Below are 15539 nucleotides of genomic sequence, written 5' to 3'. Positions count from 1 at the left end.
AAAAATTCAACAAAAATGTGACAAAAACTCTCCCCTAGTTTGGAAGGTCTCAGCTTTCAAATGAGCTCCAGTTTAGATTTGGGTAAAGCCAAACTGGATGCTCTCGAGGTTAAGAGGTTAAAACAGTCATATTTCAGAACAATAACTCGGGGCTGCGCGGGCTTTTATTGTGGAAAGCCTCTTACTGTGAAGGCGCTTCCGGCCCGCGTTGTTGTTGTTCCGGCCGTGTTTTCCGGTGTCTCCCGTGTTGGTGGAGGACCTGCCCGGACATGAGCCTGAACATGAGCGGGCTGCAGCTGCTCAGCTCGTACCTGGCGGAGGTGGTGAAGGAGATCCTGCGCGTGGTGGAGGACACCGTCACCGAGTACCGGGAGGAGGCGGCCCGCACGCGCAGGGAGAACCAGACCCTGCGGAGCCAGCTGCGGGACGTGCTGCTGCTGGAGGCCCGCGCCGAGTGGCCCAGAGCCGGTCAGGGGGCTGAGAGGGGGGGGGGGATGGGGACACAACCGCTGTGTCAGCAGAGGGGCCCCGGGGGGGTCACGGATAACGGGGAGGAGAGAGGGGGGACTTTCTCTCAGATCAGAGCAGAAGAAGGAAGCGCTTTGTGGATGTTTTGCTTCCAAACCTTTTCCCCTTTTGGCCCCAATGCTCGATCCCTCTGATACAGGGCCCCCCATCACCTAATCATGGGTAGATCAGGGGTAGGCAAAGTCAGGCCCCAGCACAGAACCTTTGGCCCTCATGATGATTTTGAGAAATATTATTATACATAACAGAAGTACTTTAATCGTTTTAGAGTTTAATCTTCACCTCTTACCACCCGCCTGAACCAAATGCATTCTGTCCTCTTAGGCTGTTATATAGGCCTGTGTAACACCTCATTTGAAAGCTAAGACCCACAAAACTGATCTTTTTCCTCGCGGTGTTGCTGTGTTGTCACCTTTTGTATGTTTTTTTTTTTTTGGTCACTTTTGTTGAATTTTTTGTCATTTTTTTGTTTAATTTTTGTCATTTTTGTTGAATTTTTATCACATTTTTGTTGATTTTATGTCACATTTTTGTAGAATTTTTGTCACATTTTTGTCACTTTTTTGTCACTTTTTTGTTGAATTTTGTCATTTTTTTGTTGAATTTTTGTCATTTTTGTTGAATGTTTATCACATTTTTGTTGAATTTTTGTTGAATTTTTGTCACTTTTTTGTTGAATTTTTGTCACATTTTTGTTGAATTTTTGTCCCTTTTTTGTTGAATTTTTGTCATTTTTTTGTTGAATTTTTGTCATTTTTGTTGAATTTTTATCACATTTTTGTTGAATTTTTGTCACATTTTTGTCACTTTTTTGTTTAATTTTTGTTGAATTTTTGTCACATTTTTGTTGATTTTTTGTCACATTTTTGTTGAATTTTTGTCACATTTTTGTTGAATTTGTGTCACATTTTTGTCACTTTTTTGTTGAATTTTTGTTATATTTTTGTCACTTTTTTGTTGAATTTTTGTTATATTTTTGTCACTTTTTTGTTGAATTTTTGTTTTATTTTTGTTGAATTTTTGTCACATTTTTGTCACTTTTTTGTTGAATTTTTGTTGAATTTTTGTCACTTTTTTGTTGAATTTTTGTCACATTTTTGTTGAATTTTTGTCCCTTTTTTGTTGAATTTTTGTCATTTTTTTGTTGAATTTTTGTCATTTTTGTTGAATTTTTATCACATTTTTGTTGAATTTTTGTTATATTTTTGTTGAATTTTTGTCACATTTTTGTCACTTTTTTGTTGAATTTTTGTTGAATTTTTGTTGAATTTTTGTCACATTTTTGTTGAATTTTGTCACATTTTTGTTGCGTTTACATCCTTGTTTTCTTCTCATTTTTTGTGGCTGTTTTGGTGCTTTTTTCCCAAGAAGCTTTTTGATTTGGGTAAAGCCAAACAGGAGAAAATGTGCTCGGTTCAGGTGGGAGTTAAGAGGTTAACCAAGCACATTTTCTCCAGTTTTACCCACATCAAAAAGCTTCTCCACTTTTGAAACAAACAAACAGAATGTGGAATCTGGCGGTTTGTAAAATGTGATGAAACAAAAACTGGAAACTGGAAAAGATCATGAATCCGAGCTGGAGCTGTGGACTCTAACCTCACCTGTGCATGTTTTTCCTTTAGGCCCGATCCCCAGTTTCTCTCTGGAGCAGCTGTCTCTTTCTGAAAAATCCACATCGGCCGTGACTCCGCCCACACGCCGCCCCGTGCCCGCCCCTCAGGTAACAGCTCACCTGAGTTTTAGAGTTTTACACCAAACTCCTCACTTTATTGTTTTCTGCAGGAACCAGTGGTTTGTCCTGAGCAGCAGGAGAAAGAGGAGGAGCAGGTGGAGCGGGTGGAGCGGGTGGAGCGGGTGGAGCGGGTATCGAGTCCGGAGCACATCGAGAAGAAGCCGCTCGTCCCCACAGACGTCCACAAAAACCAGCCCAAGCGTATCACAGAGAGGCCCCGGACCGCAGCGTTCAGCCCCCCGAGGGTGAAGGAGGAACCGGAGGAGAGGGCGCTGACGGAGAGCGAGGCAGAGGAGAGAGGAGGCCACAGGGTAAAGGTTTAGGGTCACTGGTCTTTAACCCCTTAACTCCCACCTGAACCGAGCACGTTTTCTCCAGTTTGGCTTTACCCCAATCCAAAAGCTTCTGGAAAAAAGCTGTGAAAATAGCGACAAAACTGAGACGAAAACAATGATGGAAATGTGACAAAAAAGTGACGAAAAATTGATGAAAAAGTGGCAAAAATTTCACCAAAAGTAGAGTTAGTAGTTGAATTTGAAAAAAATTGCCGAAAAAATGATAAAAATGTGACAAAAAATGACAAAAATGTGACAAAAAAATGACAAAAATGTGACAAAAAATGATAAAAATGTGACAAAAAAATGACAAAAATGTGACAAAAAATGATAAAAATATGACAAAAAAAAAGATAAAAAATGTGACAAAAATGTGACAAAAATTTGACAAAAAAATGATAAAAATGTGACAAAAAATGACAAAAATGTGACAAAAAAATGACAAAAATGTGACAAAAAATGATAAAAATGTGACAAAAAAATGATAAAAATGTGACAAAAAAATGATAAAAATGTGACAAAAAAAAAGATAAAAAATGTGACAAAAATGTGACAAAAATTTGACAAAAAAATGATAAAAATGTGACAAAAAATGACAAAAATGTGACAAAAAAATGACAAAAATGTGACAAAAAATGATAAAAATGTGACAAAAAAATGATAAAAATGTGACAAAAAAATGATCAAAAATGTGACGAAAAAGTGATAAAAATGTGACAAAAAATGATAAAAATGTGACAAAAAAAAAGATAAAAAATGTGACAAAAATTTGACAAAAATTTGACAAAAAAAATGATAAAAAATGTGACGAAAAAGTGATAAAAATGTGACAAAAAAATGATAAAAATGTGACAAAAAATGACAAAAATGTGACAAAAAATGATAAAAATGTGACAAAAAATGATAAAAATGTGACAAAAAATGATAAAAATGTGACAAAAAAAGATAAAAAATTTGAGAAAAATTTGACAAAAAAAAAGATAAAAAATTTGACGAAAAAGTGATAAAAATGTGACAAAAAATGACAAAAAATATGACAAAAAAATGATAAAAATGTGACAAAAAAAATACAAAAAATTGATGAAAAAATGACAAAAAAGTTACAAAAATGAGGTGAATACCCAACAAAAAAATGATGGAAAAAAAAATGTGATGACGTGAGGAAAAGGTTCAGGCGGGAGTTCAGAGGTTAATGAATGTATCACACCTAATGAGTGACTGTGACAGGGCTACGAGAGAGGAGAGGAGGGAGGAGAGGACCGGCCTGATGAAGACGAGGACGGGGCCGAGTGGAGGGGAGACGACGGGGCCGAGTGGAGGGGAGACGACGGTGCCGAGTGGATGGAGCTGGAGCTGGAGGAGCCTGGACCAGAGCCTCCATCAGGGCCCAGCACGGACCGCCCACCGCCCACTCTGTCACAGGTCAGGACGGGATGTTTGTATCGTTCTTAAAAAAAACGTGGAAAATGTGATAGATTTGAGATAATGTGTGATCCTCAAAGCATGAGCTCCATCTGTCCTAATGAAAATATATTCTTAATATAATAATATTAATTGGGCGGGGTTTGCAAAACTCCGATCTGGACCGGCCCTGACTCGCTCTACACTCTGTAGAGATGACTCTGTGTCCTCAGGTGTAGAGATGACTCTGTGTCCTCAGGTGTAGAGATGACTCTGTGTCCTCAGGTGTAGAGATGACTCTGTGTCAGGTGTAGAGATGACTCTGTGTCCTCAGGTGTAGAGATGACTCTGTGTCCTCAGGTGTAGAGATGACTCTGTGTCCTCAGGTGTTGTCTGACCTGACCTTGTCTCCTCAGGTGCTGTCACAGCCACCGCTCCACAGCGCCCCCCGCTGCCCGCGCTGCAGCGAGACGTTCCCGTCGCCCGCCGCGCTCCTCCATCACCTCCACCAGCAGAAGAAGACGCACCACTGCGACTTCTGCTGCAAGTCCTTCTCCCAGTCGGCCGACCTACGGCGCCACCACAGGACACACACGGGAGAGCGGCCGCACCGCTGCACCTTCTGCTCCCGCGCCTTCAGCCAGAGGGGAAACCTGCGGCGCCACCTCCGGATCCACACGGGGGAGCGGCCCTACGCCTGCGCCCACTGCCACCGCAGGTTCAGCGACGGAGACACGCTCAAGAAGCACCAGCGCACGCACAGCCAGGGGCGCAGCGCAGCACGACTGCACCAGGACTTAGAGCGGAGCGTCCCAGGACTGTTCCTCAGCCACATCTGAACCAGAGTCCCAGGACTGTTCCTCAGCCACATCTGAACCAGAGTCCCAGGACTGTTCCTCAGCCACATCTGAACCAGAGTCCCAGGACTGTTCCTCAGCCACATCTGAACCAGAGTCCCAGGACTGTTCCTCAGCCACATCTGAACCAGAGTCCCAGGACTGTTCCTCAGCCACATCTGAACCAGAGTCCCAGGACTGTTCCTCAGCCACATCTGAACCAGAGCGTCCCAGGACTGTTCCTCAGCCACATCTGAACCAGAGTCCCAGGACTGTTCCTCAACCACATCTGAACCAGAGTCCCAGGACTGTTCCTCAACCACATCTGAACCAGAGCGTCCCAGGACTGTTCCTCAGCCACATCTGAACCAGAGTCCCAGGACTGTTCCTCAGCCACATCTGAACCAGAGTCCCAGGACTGTTCCTCAACCACATCTGAACCAGAGTCCCAGGACTGTTCCTCAGCCACATCTGAACCAGAGCGTCCCAGGACTGTTCCTCAGCCACATCTGAACCAGAGTCCCAGGACTGTTCCTCAGCCACATCTGAACCAGAGTGTCCCAGGACTGTTCCTCAGCCACATCTGAACCAGAGTCCCAGGACTGTTCCTCAGCCACATCTGAACCAGAGCGTCCCAGGACTGTTCCTCAGCCACATCTGAACCAGAGTCCCAGGACTGTTCCTCAACCACATCTGAACCAGAGTCCCAGGACTGTTCCTCAACCACATCTGAACCAGAGTCCCAGGACTGTTCCTCAGCCACATCTGAACCAGAGCGTCCCAGGACTGTTCCTCAGCCACATCTGAACCAGAGCGTCCCAGGACTGTTCCTCAGCCACATCTGAACCAGAGCGTCCCAGGACTGTTCCTCAACCACATCTGAACCAGAGCGTCCCAGGACTGTTCCTCAGCCACATCTGAACCAGAGCGTCCCAGGACTGTTCCTCAACCACATCTGAACCAGAGTCCCAGGACTGTTCCTCAGTCACATCTGAACCAGAGCGTCCCAGGACTGTTCCTCAACCACATCTGAACCAGAGCGTCCCAGGACTGTTCCTCAGCCACATCTGAACCAGAGCGTCCCAGGACTGTTCCTCAGCCACATCTGAACCAGAGCGTCCCAGGACTGTTCCTCAGCCACATCTGAACCAGAGTCCCAGGACTGTTCCTCAGCCACATCTGAACCAGAGTCCCAGGACTGTTCTTCAACCACATCTGAACCAGAGCGTCCCAGGACTGTTCCTCAGCCACATCTGAACCAGAGCATCCCAGGACTGTTCCTCAACCACATCTGAACCTGAGCGTCCCAGGACTGTTCCTCAGCCACATCTGAACCAGAGTCCCAGGACTGTTCCTCAGCCACATCTGAACCAGAGTCCCAGGACTGTTCCTCAGCCACATCTGAACCAGAGTCCCAGGACTGTTCCTCAACCACATCTGAACCAGAGCGTCCCAGGACTGTTCCTCAGCCACATCTGAACCAGAGTCCCAGGACTGTTCCTCAACCACATCTGAACCAGAGTCCCAGGACTGTTCCTCAGCCACATCTGAACCAGAGTCCCAGGACTGTTCCTCAGCCACATCTGAACCAGAGTCCCAGGACTGTTCCTCAGCCACATCTGAACCAGAGCGTCCCAGGACTGTTCCTCAGCCACATCTGAACCAGAGCGTCCCAGGACTGTTCCTCAACCACATCTGAACCAGAGTCCCAGGACTGTTCCTCAGCCACATCTGAACCAGAGTCCCAGGACTGTTCCTCAGCCACATCTGAACCAGAGTCCCAGGACTGTTCCTCAGCCACATCTGAACCAGAGCGTCCCAGGACTGTTCCTCAGCCACATCTGAACCAGGGATTACATAGTGAGAGCGCTCACTCTGTCACTGACAATGCACCATAACTGTTCCAAACATGGCTAATGCAGAGTGAGCGCTCACCTTTTCCAGAAACAATCTTTGATCCCAAACGCTCCGGTGCAGCTGGAGTTTAAACAACAGCAGGAACTTCAGGCTCTGCGGCTAAAGCTAAAGCTAAAGGTAGAGCTAAAGCCCATGTGTTTCCCGTTGTCACTGCTTTTCTCTTTGTCTAAGAGCTCTAGTTTCTTGTTTAGTCCAGGTTTCTAACCAGTTTACTCTAATTCCTGGTTTAGTCCTGGTTTAGTCCTGGTTTAGTCCTGGTTTAGTCCTGGTTTAGTCCTGGTTTAGTCCTGGTTTAGTCCTGGCTCAGTCCGCGGCTCTGCCATCTCTGATAATGACTGAAGTGTGAGTAAGTTACAGCTTTGTTTCGCTTCTGCATTTGTGCTGATGCTGCTCATGAGTTCAGGCTTTTTCAGAATCTGTGGATCATTTATTGACGTTTGGAGAGAAAAAGTACAGAAAATTAGTAGGTTTTTCGATACCGCCCCCTGCTGGAGCTTTTCGGTCGGTACCAAGAAGATTTCCGGAGGTATTTTTCAAACCCGGAAGACAAAACGCTTGGATTCAGTTAACTCCGCCCCCTCTCTCTGCTCATACAACTTTACCATAGTAGGAATATAAATATCACAGCAATAAGTGAAGTTACACACAAGCTAACACACACGCTAACACACAAGCTAACACGTGTTCTGATTGCCCCACCGCTCTGGTCCTTCAGGTGTTACATTATGAGAGACAGTCACAGAAAAACACTGTTTTGGTGAAAGTCGCCGAATCCCGGAGAGAAAAAACAACTCCTGGCGAGTGTCCTCTTCTTTAGGAAGGTTGAATAAAGTCCTGTCCTCTCGTAGCCAAACGTTTTCGCCACATTATCGTTAGGTAAGAATAAAGAACAGGCGTGTCCAGAGTGGACGCTCAGTGAAGGCGTTTGTTTTCGCTCGGACGAGTCAGGAACTTCCATTTTTTTTCTTACGACAGAAATAAAGTAAAAGCTGTTTTAGAATCAAGACATTACACTAGACGTCGAGCTCTTCCGCTCCGCTCTGACGACGCCCCCGTGTGGCCCCACAGAGGAGGACAGGCTAAATGCTAACAACATGTTCTGTGTTTTGTGTGACTGAGCGCACACAGGTACACATCAACTCGTCTAAGCTCACGTAAGATCATATCTCAGTATTTAACCTCTTAACTCCCACCTGGACATGTTTTCTCCTGTTCTCCAAATTCTCCAAATCTAAAAGCTTCGTCAAAATGGCGACAAAAAACGAGAAGAAAATGAGGGTGTAAACTGACAAAAAAGACAAAAATCCAGCAAAAAAAAGACAAAAATCCAGCAAAAAAGTGACAAAAATCCAACAAAAAAGCGACAATAATCCAGCAAAAAAGTGGCAAAAATCCAGCAAAAAAGTGACAAAAATTCAACAAAAAAGTGACAAAAATCCAACAAAAAAGTGACAAAAATCCAACAAAAAAGCGACAATAATCCAACAAAAAAGTGACAAAAATCCAACAAAAAAGCGACAATAATCCAACAAAAAAGTGACAATAATCCAACAAAAAAGTGACAAAAATCTAACAAAAAAGTGACAATAATCCAGCAAAAAAAAGACAAAAATTCAGCAAAAAAAAGACAAAAATTCAGCAAAGAAGCGACAATAATCCAGCAAAAAAGTGGCAAAAATCCAGCAAAAAAGTGACAAAAATCCAACAAAAAAGCGACAATAATCCAACAAAAAAGTGACAATAATCCAACAAAAAAGTGACAAAAATCTAGCAAAAAAGTGACAATAATCCAGCAAAAAAAAAAAAAAAATTCAGCAAAAAAAAGACAAAAATTCAGCAAAGAAGCGACAATAATCCAGCAAAAAAGTGGCAAAAATCCAGCAAAAAAGTGACAAAAATCCAACAAAAAAGCGACAAAAATCCAACAAAAAAGTGACAATAATCTAATAAAAAAGTGACAATAATCCAACAAAAAAGTGACAATAATCCAACAAAAAAGTGACAATAATCCAACAAAAAAGTGACAAAAATCCAACAAAAAAGCGACAATAATCCAACAAAAAAAGTGACAAAAATCCAACAAAAAAGTGACAATAATCTAACAAAAAAGTGACAATAATCCAACAAAAAAGTGACAATAATCCAACAAAAAAGTGACAAAAATCCAACAAAAAAGCGACAATAATCCAACAAAAAAGTGACAAAAATCCAACAAAAAAGTGACAATAATTCAACAAAAAAGTGACAAAAATCCAACAAAAAAGTGACAAAAATCCAACAAAAAAGTGACAATAATCCAACAAAAAAGCGACAAAAATTCAGCAAAAAAGTGACGAAAGAGCAGCAAAAAATGTGACAAAACAGCAACAAAAAAGTGACAATAATCCAACAAAAAGTGACCAAAATCCAGCTAAAAAGTAACAAAAGTGACAAAAACACATAAGGGAAATAATAAGTGACGACAATGGCAAAGAGGAGAGAATGCATTTGTTTTTGGCGGGTGGTAAGAGGTTAAAACGGTGACCTATTAGTTTAAGGAGGACTTTTTTTTTTTATCTTGGAGCTCGTATTGAAAAAACACAGCTAAAAAGTGTCTTTGCTAAGGAGAGCGTTTTCCGTCCGGCTGCTTCAAACATGACCATATATGGGTAACGTCTGTATCTATGTGGGCGAGACGCTGCTGCTAACTCAAAGGGAACAACAGGAGCGCCCGGTGAGGACCCACTCGGAGTCACGTACACAGAGCAGCCCATACTTCAGTATTGGGTCTGGCTCGAGACTGTCGGGTCACTGAAAGGTCAAACACTGTTTTTTCTCACATAAAAAGTTCCATAACGAAGTTGAAATGTGTTTTCCTCTGGAGTCGTTACTGTGTTTCCGACAAAGGTTTTCTGTAAAAAAAAAAGTCGAGCAATGACATAATGTTCAATCCAATTTAATGCTTTTTAATGACTTTTAGGATTAATGGAATGACTGTTTTTAAAGCCTTGAGAGACTGTTCTAAACTAAACTCAGATAAAGCCCAGTGAGCGGAAACAGCTGGACATTTACGCAATTCTGTTTTTTTCTTCATTTTGCTTTATTTATTCACTGTAGAATTATTTATTTTTTGTACTTAATATATTTGTCTGTTCATCTGTGCATTAGTGCATTTTTTGTATTTCCTTTTATAATAAACCAAAAGAAGGTAAAATGGCTGGTTATTGTGTACATTTTCCACAGCCGCTCTCTGTGGGAAACAGCGGATTGTTCCGAGCTTAAGAGCTGTTTATTAAAATCACAGATCTTGTACAGCTCGGACGTGACGACGCGGCGATCGCCCTCATTTTATATATACATATGGTTTCCCCACCACTAAAAACATGTACAATAGGCCAGGATGACTTTAGTGTGAGTGAGTGGTGGTGGAGAGAGGGGCCCATGAGAAACACAGACTTGTAAAGTGCAATATTATTATTAGGCCCGAGCAACGGACACGCAGTGTCCCGCGAGGGACTACTTAATATCGATAACGGGGGACGACAACGCAAGAATTCACGTAGCAAATAAATCCCTTGTAAAGGAGTATCCTCCATGTGTCTGCTCTTGTTTATAAGTTTTACACATTTTCTTAGTATTGTGTTATAGTCTAATCGTTCCACTGTTGTCTTATTGTGAACTGTTATTTACCTTGTATGTTTTAACAGGTCTCTCTTGCAAATGAGACATTGAGTCTCCAGAGACCACCTGTATAAATAAAGAATAATAATAATAATAAACGTGAACCGATATGCAAGTAACAGGGGTCAGACAATAGTGCTCCGCAAGCTCTAATTTAATCCCTAATAAAAGTTGGCTCAGTGGCGCCCCCTCAAACAGGCAGTTTACATTGAGTCAATGAGAGCCCGGTCGCAAAAAAAATCATCGTACAAAAGTGACATTGGCCAGGGACAGAGACCACGTCAGGACATGTAAAAAATGATATTATGACCCCGCCCTAAATGCTACAGGAAGTCGGCCATCTTGGCCCGAACCTCAAACCTTCAAAATCGTACCTCTTGAACTTCTGGCCCCTGATCCCAGAGTTTTCAGTGGAAAGCCTCCAATTTTGGCCAACATGTCCCAAACCCATGTGGCTTTCAAAATCATCATTTTAATTTTTTTCCATTACATGACAAGGCCGCAACTGAGAGGCCATTTTCAGCAAATTTCAAAGCCTCATATCTTTCACACTTTGTCAGATTGGAAAGGACCCAATCCGGCGCGCGTGCACATTTCCGACCTGGACCTAAGGGTGTGCACACGCAGCCGCTATCGCCAAAAATGCCTTTAAAGTGGCGTGTAAGTGTCTTGTAAGTGGCCCGCCCATCCTCAGTGAAAATAGCCAGAGTTCTTTGCCTGGCAGCATGTTGGCCTATATAACAGCCAAAGAGGACAGAATGCATTTGGTTTAGGCGGGTGGTAAGAGGTTAAGATTTCTCAAAATCCGAGGGCCATGCATGAGTCCCATGTATGTTCATTAAAGGCACACTTCGCAACATTTTAGACTACACTGGTGCCATCAGTGCAAACATGCTCCTAATGAGCAGCTGGACACGGAAAAAAATATTTTTGCAGTTAGTTATCAAAGAGTGGATTTGGAAGAGAAAGTAACCTGTTAAAATCTCGTTAATCTGGGGTAGGCAACGTCAGGCCCGGGGGCCAAATCCAGCCCTCCAGCATAGAACCTTTGTAAACACGCCATGGGCTAATTCAATATTTGCAATAGTTAAGCTTATTCAGAGCTCTGGATTAGATCATGATAATAAAGTAACTGTTTCTTACTTGAGTAAAAGAAATGTTACTTTTTCCACTGCGAGTAAATATTTAAGCAGCAAATTCTTAACCCGTGTCTTGTCGTTTTGTGCAGAACTGAAGTAAATTAACATAAGTATGTTTTAAAGGGGGGGTATTATGCAAAATGGACTTGTTCAAGCTTTCCATCATGTTATTCTGTCACTCCCTCATTAAAAACATGCCTGAAGTGTTGCCTTGGCACATTCACGTATTTTTGAGTAATCTGTAAAAACTCTGATGGCGGCCATTTTAGGGATAGGTTTGCCTGAGTCCTCCTAGGAACGCCCCCACCTCCTGGAGACGCCTCCGAGCTTTCGTCACCAGCCGAGTAACCAACCACTGCTCCTCAGCAGAACCCCCTCCCCACTGATGCCACAGACAGCGTGTGGAGGGGGCGTGTCTAAAGGCTCAGAGGTTCTTAAAGAGACAGAGGCCTATTTCAAGACATTCACTACAGCCATTTTGAGAGAGACATTTTATACAAGGCAGTTATTCTAATTTACTGCATTTACAGACCAACAGAAGGTTTGTCATCATTGTAGTGTGATATAGACTGGTGCTATGGGACTGAAGAAAGCAGAATACCCCCTCTTTAAAAAACGTTCATCTACAATATTTTTACAGCCGTCAAAAAAGTGTCATGAAAAGCCTTTAACATAAGATTAGGGCAGTAAGTTTGTTCAGGGGCATCAATGATCAAAATTATACAATTATATTTAGTTGGTCAATATACGTTTTGTAACAAAAAAACCCTAAACATCTCAAATATGGAAAAAGTTATGGCCAAATTAAGTCGAAAAAGCCCCACAGGACGACGAGGGTTAATCTAGACCAAATATCAAACTGGCGTCGTTCGTCTCCTTGTTCTTTAGACTAATTCGTTTTTCTGTATTTTCTTCCATTTAGTTGGAATTTTTCCACAGGAGTGAAAATAAATCAGACTTTTTTTTCCCGCTCAGTTACTCAGTTACTCACAGAACTCAAGCAGGGGCGGACTGGCCACATGTCCATTCTGGAAGAGCACAGAAGGGCCACCGGTCCCGCCTCAACCGAGCTTTACCCAAATCTAAAAGCTAAAAAGAAAAGCATCAACATAGCGACAAAAAAGAGGATGAAAAAAAACCCAAAATGTGCTGGAAAAGCAACACAAAAAGTGACAAAAACACAACAACAAAGCAACGAAAAAAGCAAAAAAAGGCCACAAAAACATGACAAAAACACAGTCGAGAAGCTTTTGGATTTGGGTAAAGCCGAACTGGAGAAAATGCGCTCCGTTAAGGTGGGTGGAAAGTGTCACATTTACGCTAATTTGGGCCAGGCTGGTTTTCAGTCCCAGTCCGCCCCTGTACTAGAGTAAAAGTACTTTTTTACTCTTGTGTAATTGTTTGAGTCATGACTTTTGACTCGTACTTGAGTAAAATTCCAAAGTAAAGTTACTTTTACTTCATAAACATTTTAGCGACTCCGCCTCTGGATGTTGGGATTTTTTATTTATTATTTTACATTGTAATTGTAAGCCACTAAACAGGTGCGCATGGGCGGTGACCCATGAACTGCCATTATAAATGTGCGGGTTCCCGCTTTCTCACTCTCTGCCTCCACTTCAATAAAACAGGGACACGGTCCAGACCTGTCCTCCAAAAAGACCCTCTGCTTTGCCTTATTCTACATCTCACATCGGTCAGCTACATAATGAAATAGTTTCTCTATAAAAAAGCACCAAAGACACAGAAAAGTGACTCAAACGTGTGACGTAAAAGCAGAGCCGGTGCTGGCCCTTCTGGGGCCCTAAGCAAAAATCCACATGGGGCCCTACAGTAGCGTCCCATGGTTATTCGACGAAGAGTGAACCCATTTACGGTCAGAAACAGTTCCACTGTGCAGTCGTGCAGGGCAGAAGAGGAACATAATGACCTCAATTCAGGCCCCGCCCTCTGTGTGAGAACCACTAACCACTAAGCCACTGTGAGACTGGGATTTAGGACGACTACTAGTCTATTTCCCAACTTTTTCAAATGGCAAATGGTCCCATTCTCTCACCTCTGGTCCCTGACCCACAGTTTGGGAACCGCTGATTTAAAACTAACTGAAACCTGCTCCTGACGGTTGTTTCTGTCTGACCGCTGAGAATCAGCCTGTGAGTCCGTGTGGATTCAACTCATCTTTGAGACAAAAAGGCCCCGAAACAAACGCCTTGATTAACCCCTTAACTCCCGCCTGAACCGAGCACAGTTTCTCCAGTTTGGCTTTACCCCAGTCCAAAAGCTTCTGGAAAAAAAGGTGTGAAAATAGTGACAAAACTGAGACGAAAACAATGATGGAAATGTGAGGAAAAAGTGACGAAAAACGGATGAAAAAGTGGCAAAAATGTCACAAGAAATTGACAAAAATTTGGCGAAAAAATGACAGAAATGTGACAAAATAATTTTACAAAAAAAAACATAAATGTCAAACAAAATGACAAAAAATGTGACAAAAATGTGATAAAAAATTGACGACATTTAAAAAAAAAAAGGGGCAAAAATGTCACAAAAAATTTATGAAAAAATTGACGAAAAAATGACAAAAATGTGACAAAAAAAATGCAAAAAATCTGATAAACATTTGACAAAAAAAATACAAAAAAATGACAAACAAAATGACAAAAAATGTGATAAAAAATTGACAAAAAAATCACAAAAAATCACAAAAATTTGATACAAAAAATTGACGAAAAATAACAAAAATGTGATAAAAATTTGACAAAAAAATACAAAAATTTGATTAAAAAAATACACAAAATTGACAAAGGTGTGAAAATAGCGACAAAACTGAGACGAAAACAATGATGGAAATGTTACAAAAAAAGTGACCAGTGAAAAATGTCACAAAAATGACCAAAAAAATGACAAAAAAAGTGATAATTTTTTTTTACAAAAATGTGACAAAAATGTGATAAAAAAATTGTCAAAAAAAATGACACAAAAAAGTGACAGATAATAGACAAAAAGTTGCCGAAAAATGACAAAAATGTGACAAAAAATTACCAAAAAAATGAGTTACAAAAATGAGTTGAATCCCCAACAGAAAAATGATGGGAAAAAAATCTGATGACGTGAGGAAAAAGATCCTCTCGGTTCAGGCGGGAGTGAAGAGGTTAATCAGTGTAACAACACCGTAGTTTGACTCAGATGAGGGGCCCTTGCGGCTGCGGGGGCCCTAAGCAACTTGCATAGTTTGCCTATAGGAAGAACCGGCTCTGCGTAAAAGCAACAAAAAAACAATGAAAAGAAATATCACAAAAGCACAACGTGGCTTTTGGCGGCCCCTAGCGGCGGGTCCGGCCCTGGGTGATCACGTGGCTTCCCGGACCCACAGAGGGGCGGGGCTTCTCCTCTGCGCTCGTGTCTGCAGCTTTTCTTCACAAACACAGCACTGGCAACAATCACCTCCTCAGTCCCGGCGCATTTGAACGCTGAGAACCTCCAGATCCAGCCCCCGAGCCGCCGCAGCAGGAGGCGCCGCTGGAGCTCAGACCGTCCCGGGGGTGAGGAAGAGGAAGAGGAGGAAGAGAGCGCCAACGTGAGCGGGTCCTCGGCTGAACTTAAGTGTAAGTGACCGCTTTAACTCCCTGACTTCTCCATTAGAGATATGGAGATATATAGTAGTATAGTATTTATATTAAAGCTGTGTTTGAGGTGAACACGTCCAGACCTGACTCTGAAACACGTGACGTCCCACACCCGAGCTTTCAAACAGCTGAAGTTTGTTTTTCGTGAGTGTTTTACTGGGGGAGGAGCTCTGACACTAAATAATACTCGAGTAGAAGTAAAAAAGTACTGTTACTTACTCTCCTACAAACCCTCTACAAGTTACTGAAGTGAAGAACAGCTGCAAGGTTTTCTACAGGCGAGACGAGTTTAATGCGGTTTAATGTTGAATGTTGAATACTTGAATGTTACTTTAGTGTTACTTTAGTGTTTCTTTAATGTTACT

At 42.3% G+C, this 15539-nt stretch overlaps 1 protein-coding gene across 1 annotated transcript; it reads left to right on the top strand.

The window, feature by feature from the left end:
- The first annotated feature begins 204 nt into the window (after positions 1 to 204).
- On the top strand, positions 205 to 4836 carry LOC306968943 (uncharacterized protein). Its single transcript, XM_079564533.1, has 5 exons — positions 205 to 468; positions 2151 to 2248; positions 2311 to 2571; positions 3823 to 4017; positions 4413 to 4836. Exons 1-5 carry the CDS (start codon positions 270 to 272, stop codon positions 4833 to 4835), a joined length of 1176 nt encoding a protein of 391 aa, XP_079420659.1. The 5' UTR covers positions 205 to 269; the 3' UTR covers position 4836.
- The last annotated feature ends 10703 nt before the right edge of the window (positions 4837 to 15539 follow it).

Source organism: Gobius niger (genome assembly GCF_951799975.1).
Source record: "Gobius niger genome assembly, chromosome: 10".
Classification (NCBI taxonomy): Eukaryota; Metazoa; Chordata; class Actinopteri; order Gobiiformes; family Gobiidae; genus Gobius; species Gobius niger.
This window is presented reverse-complemented; position numbering and strand designations above follow the sequence as displayed.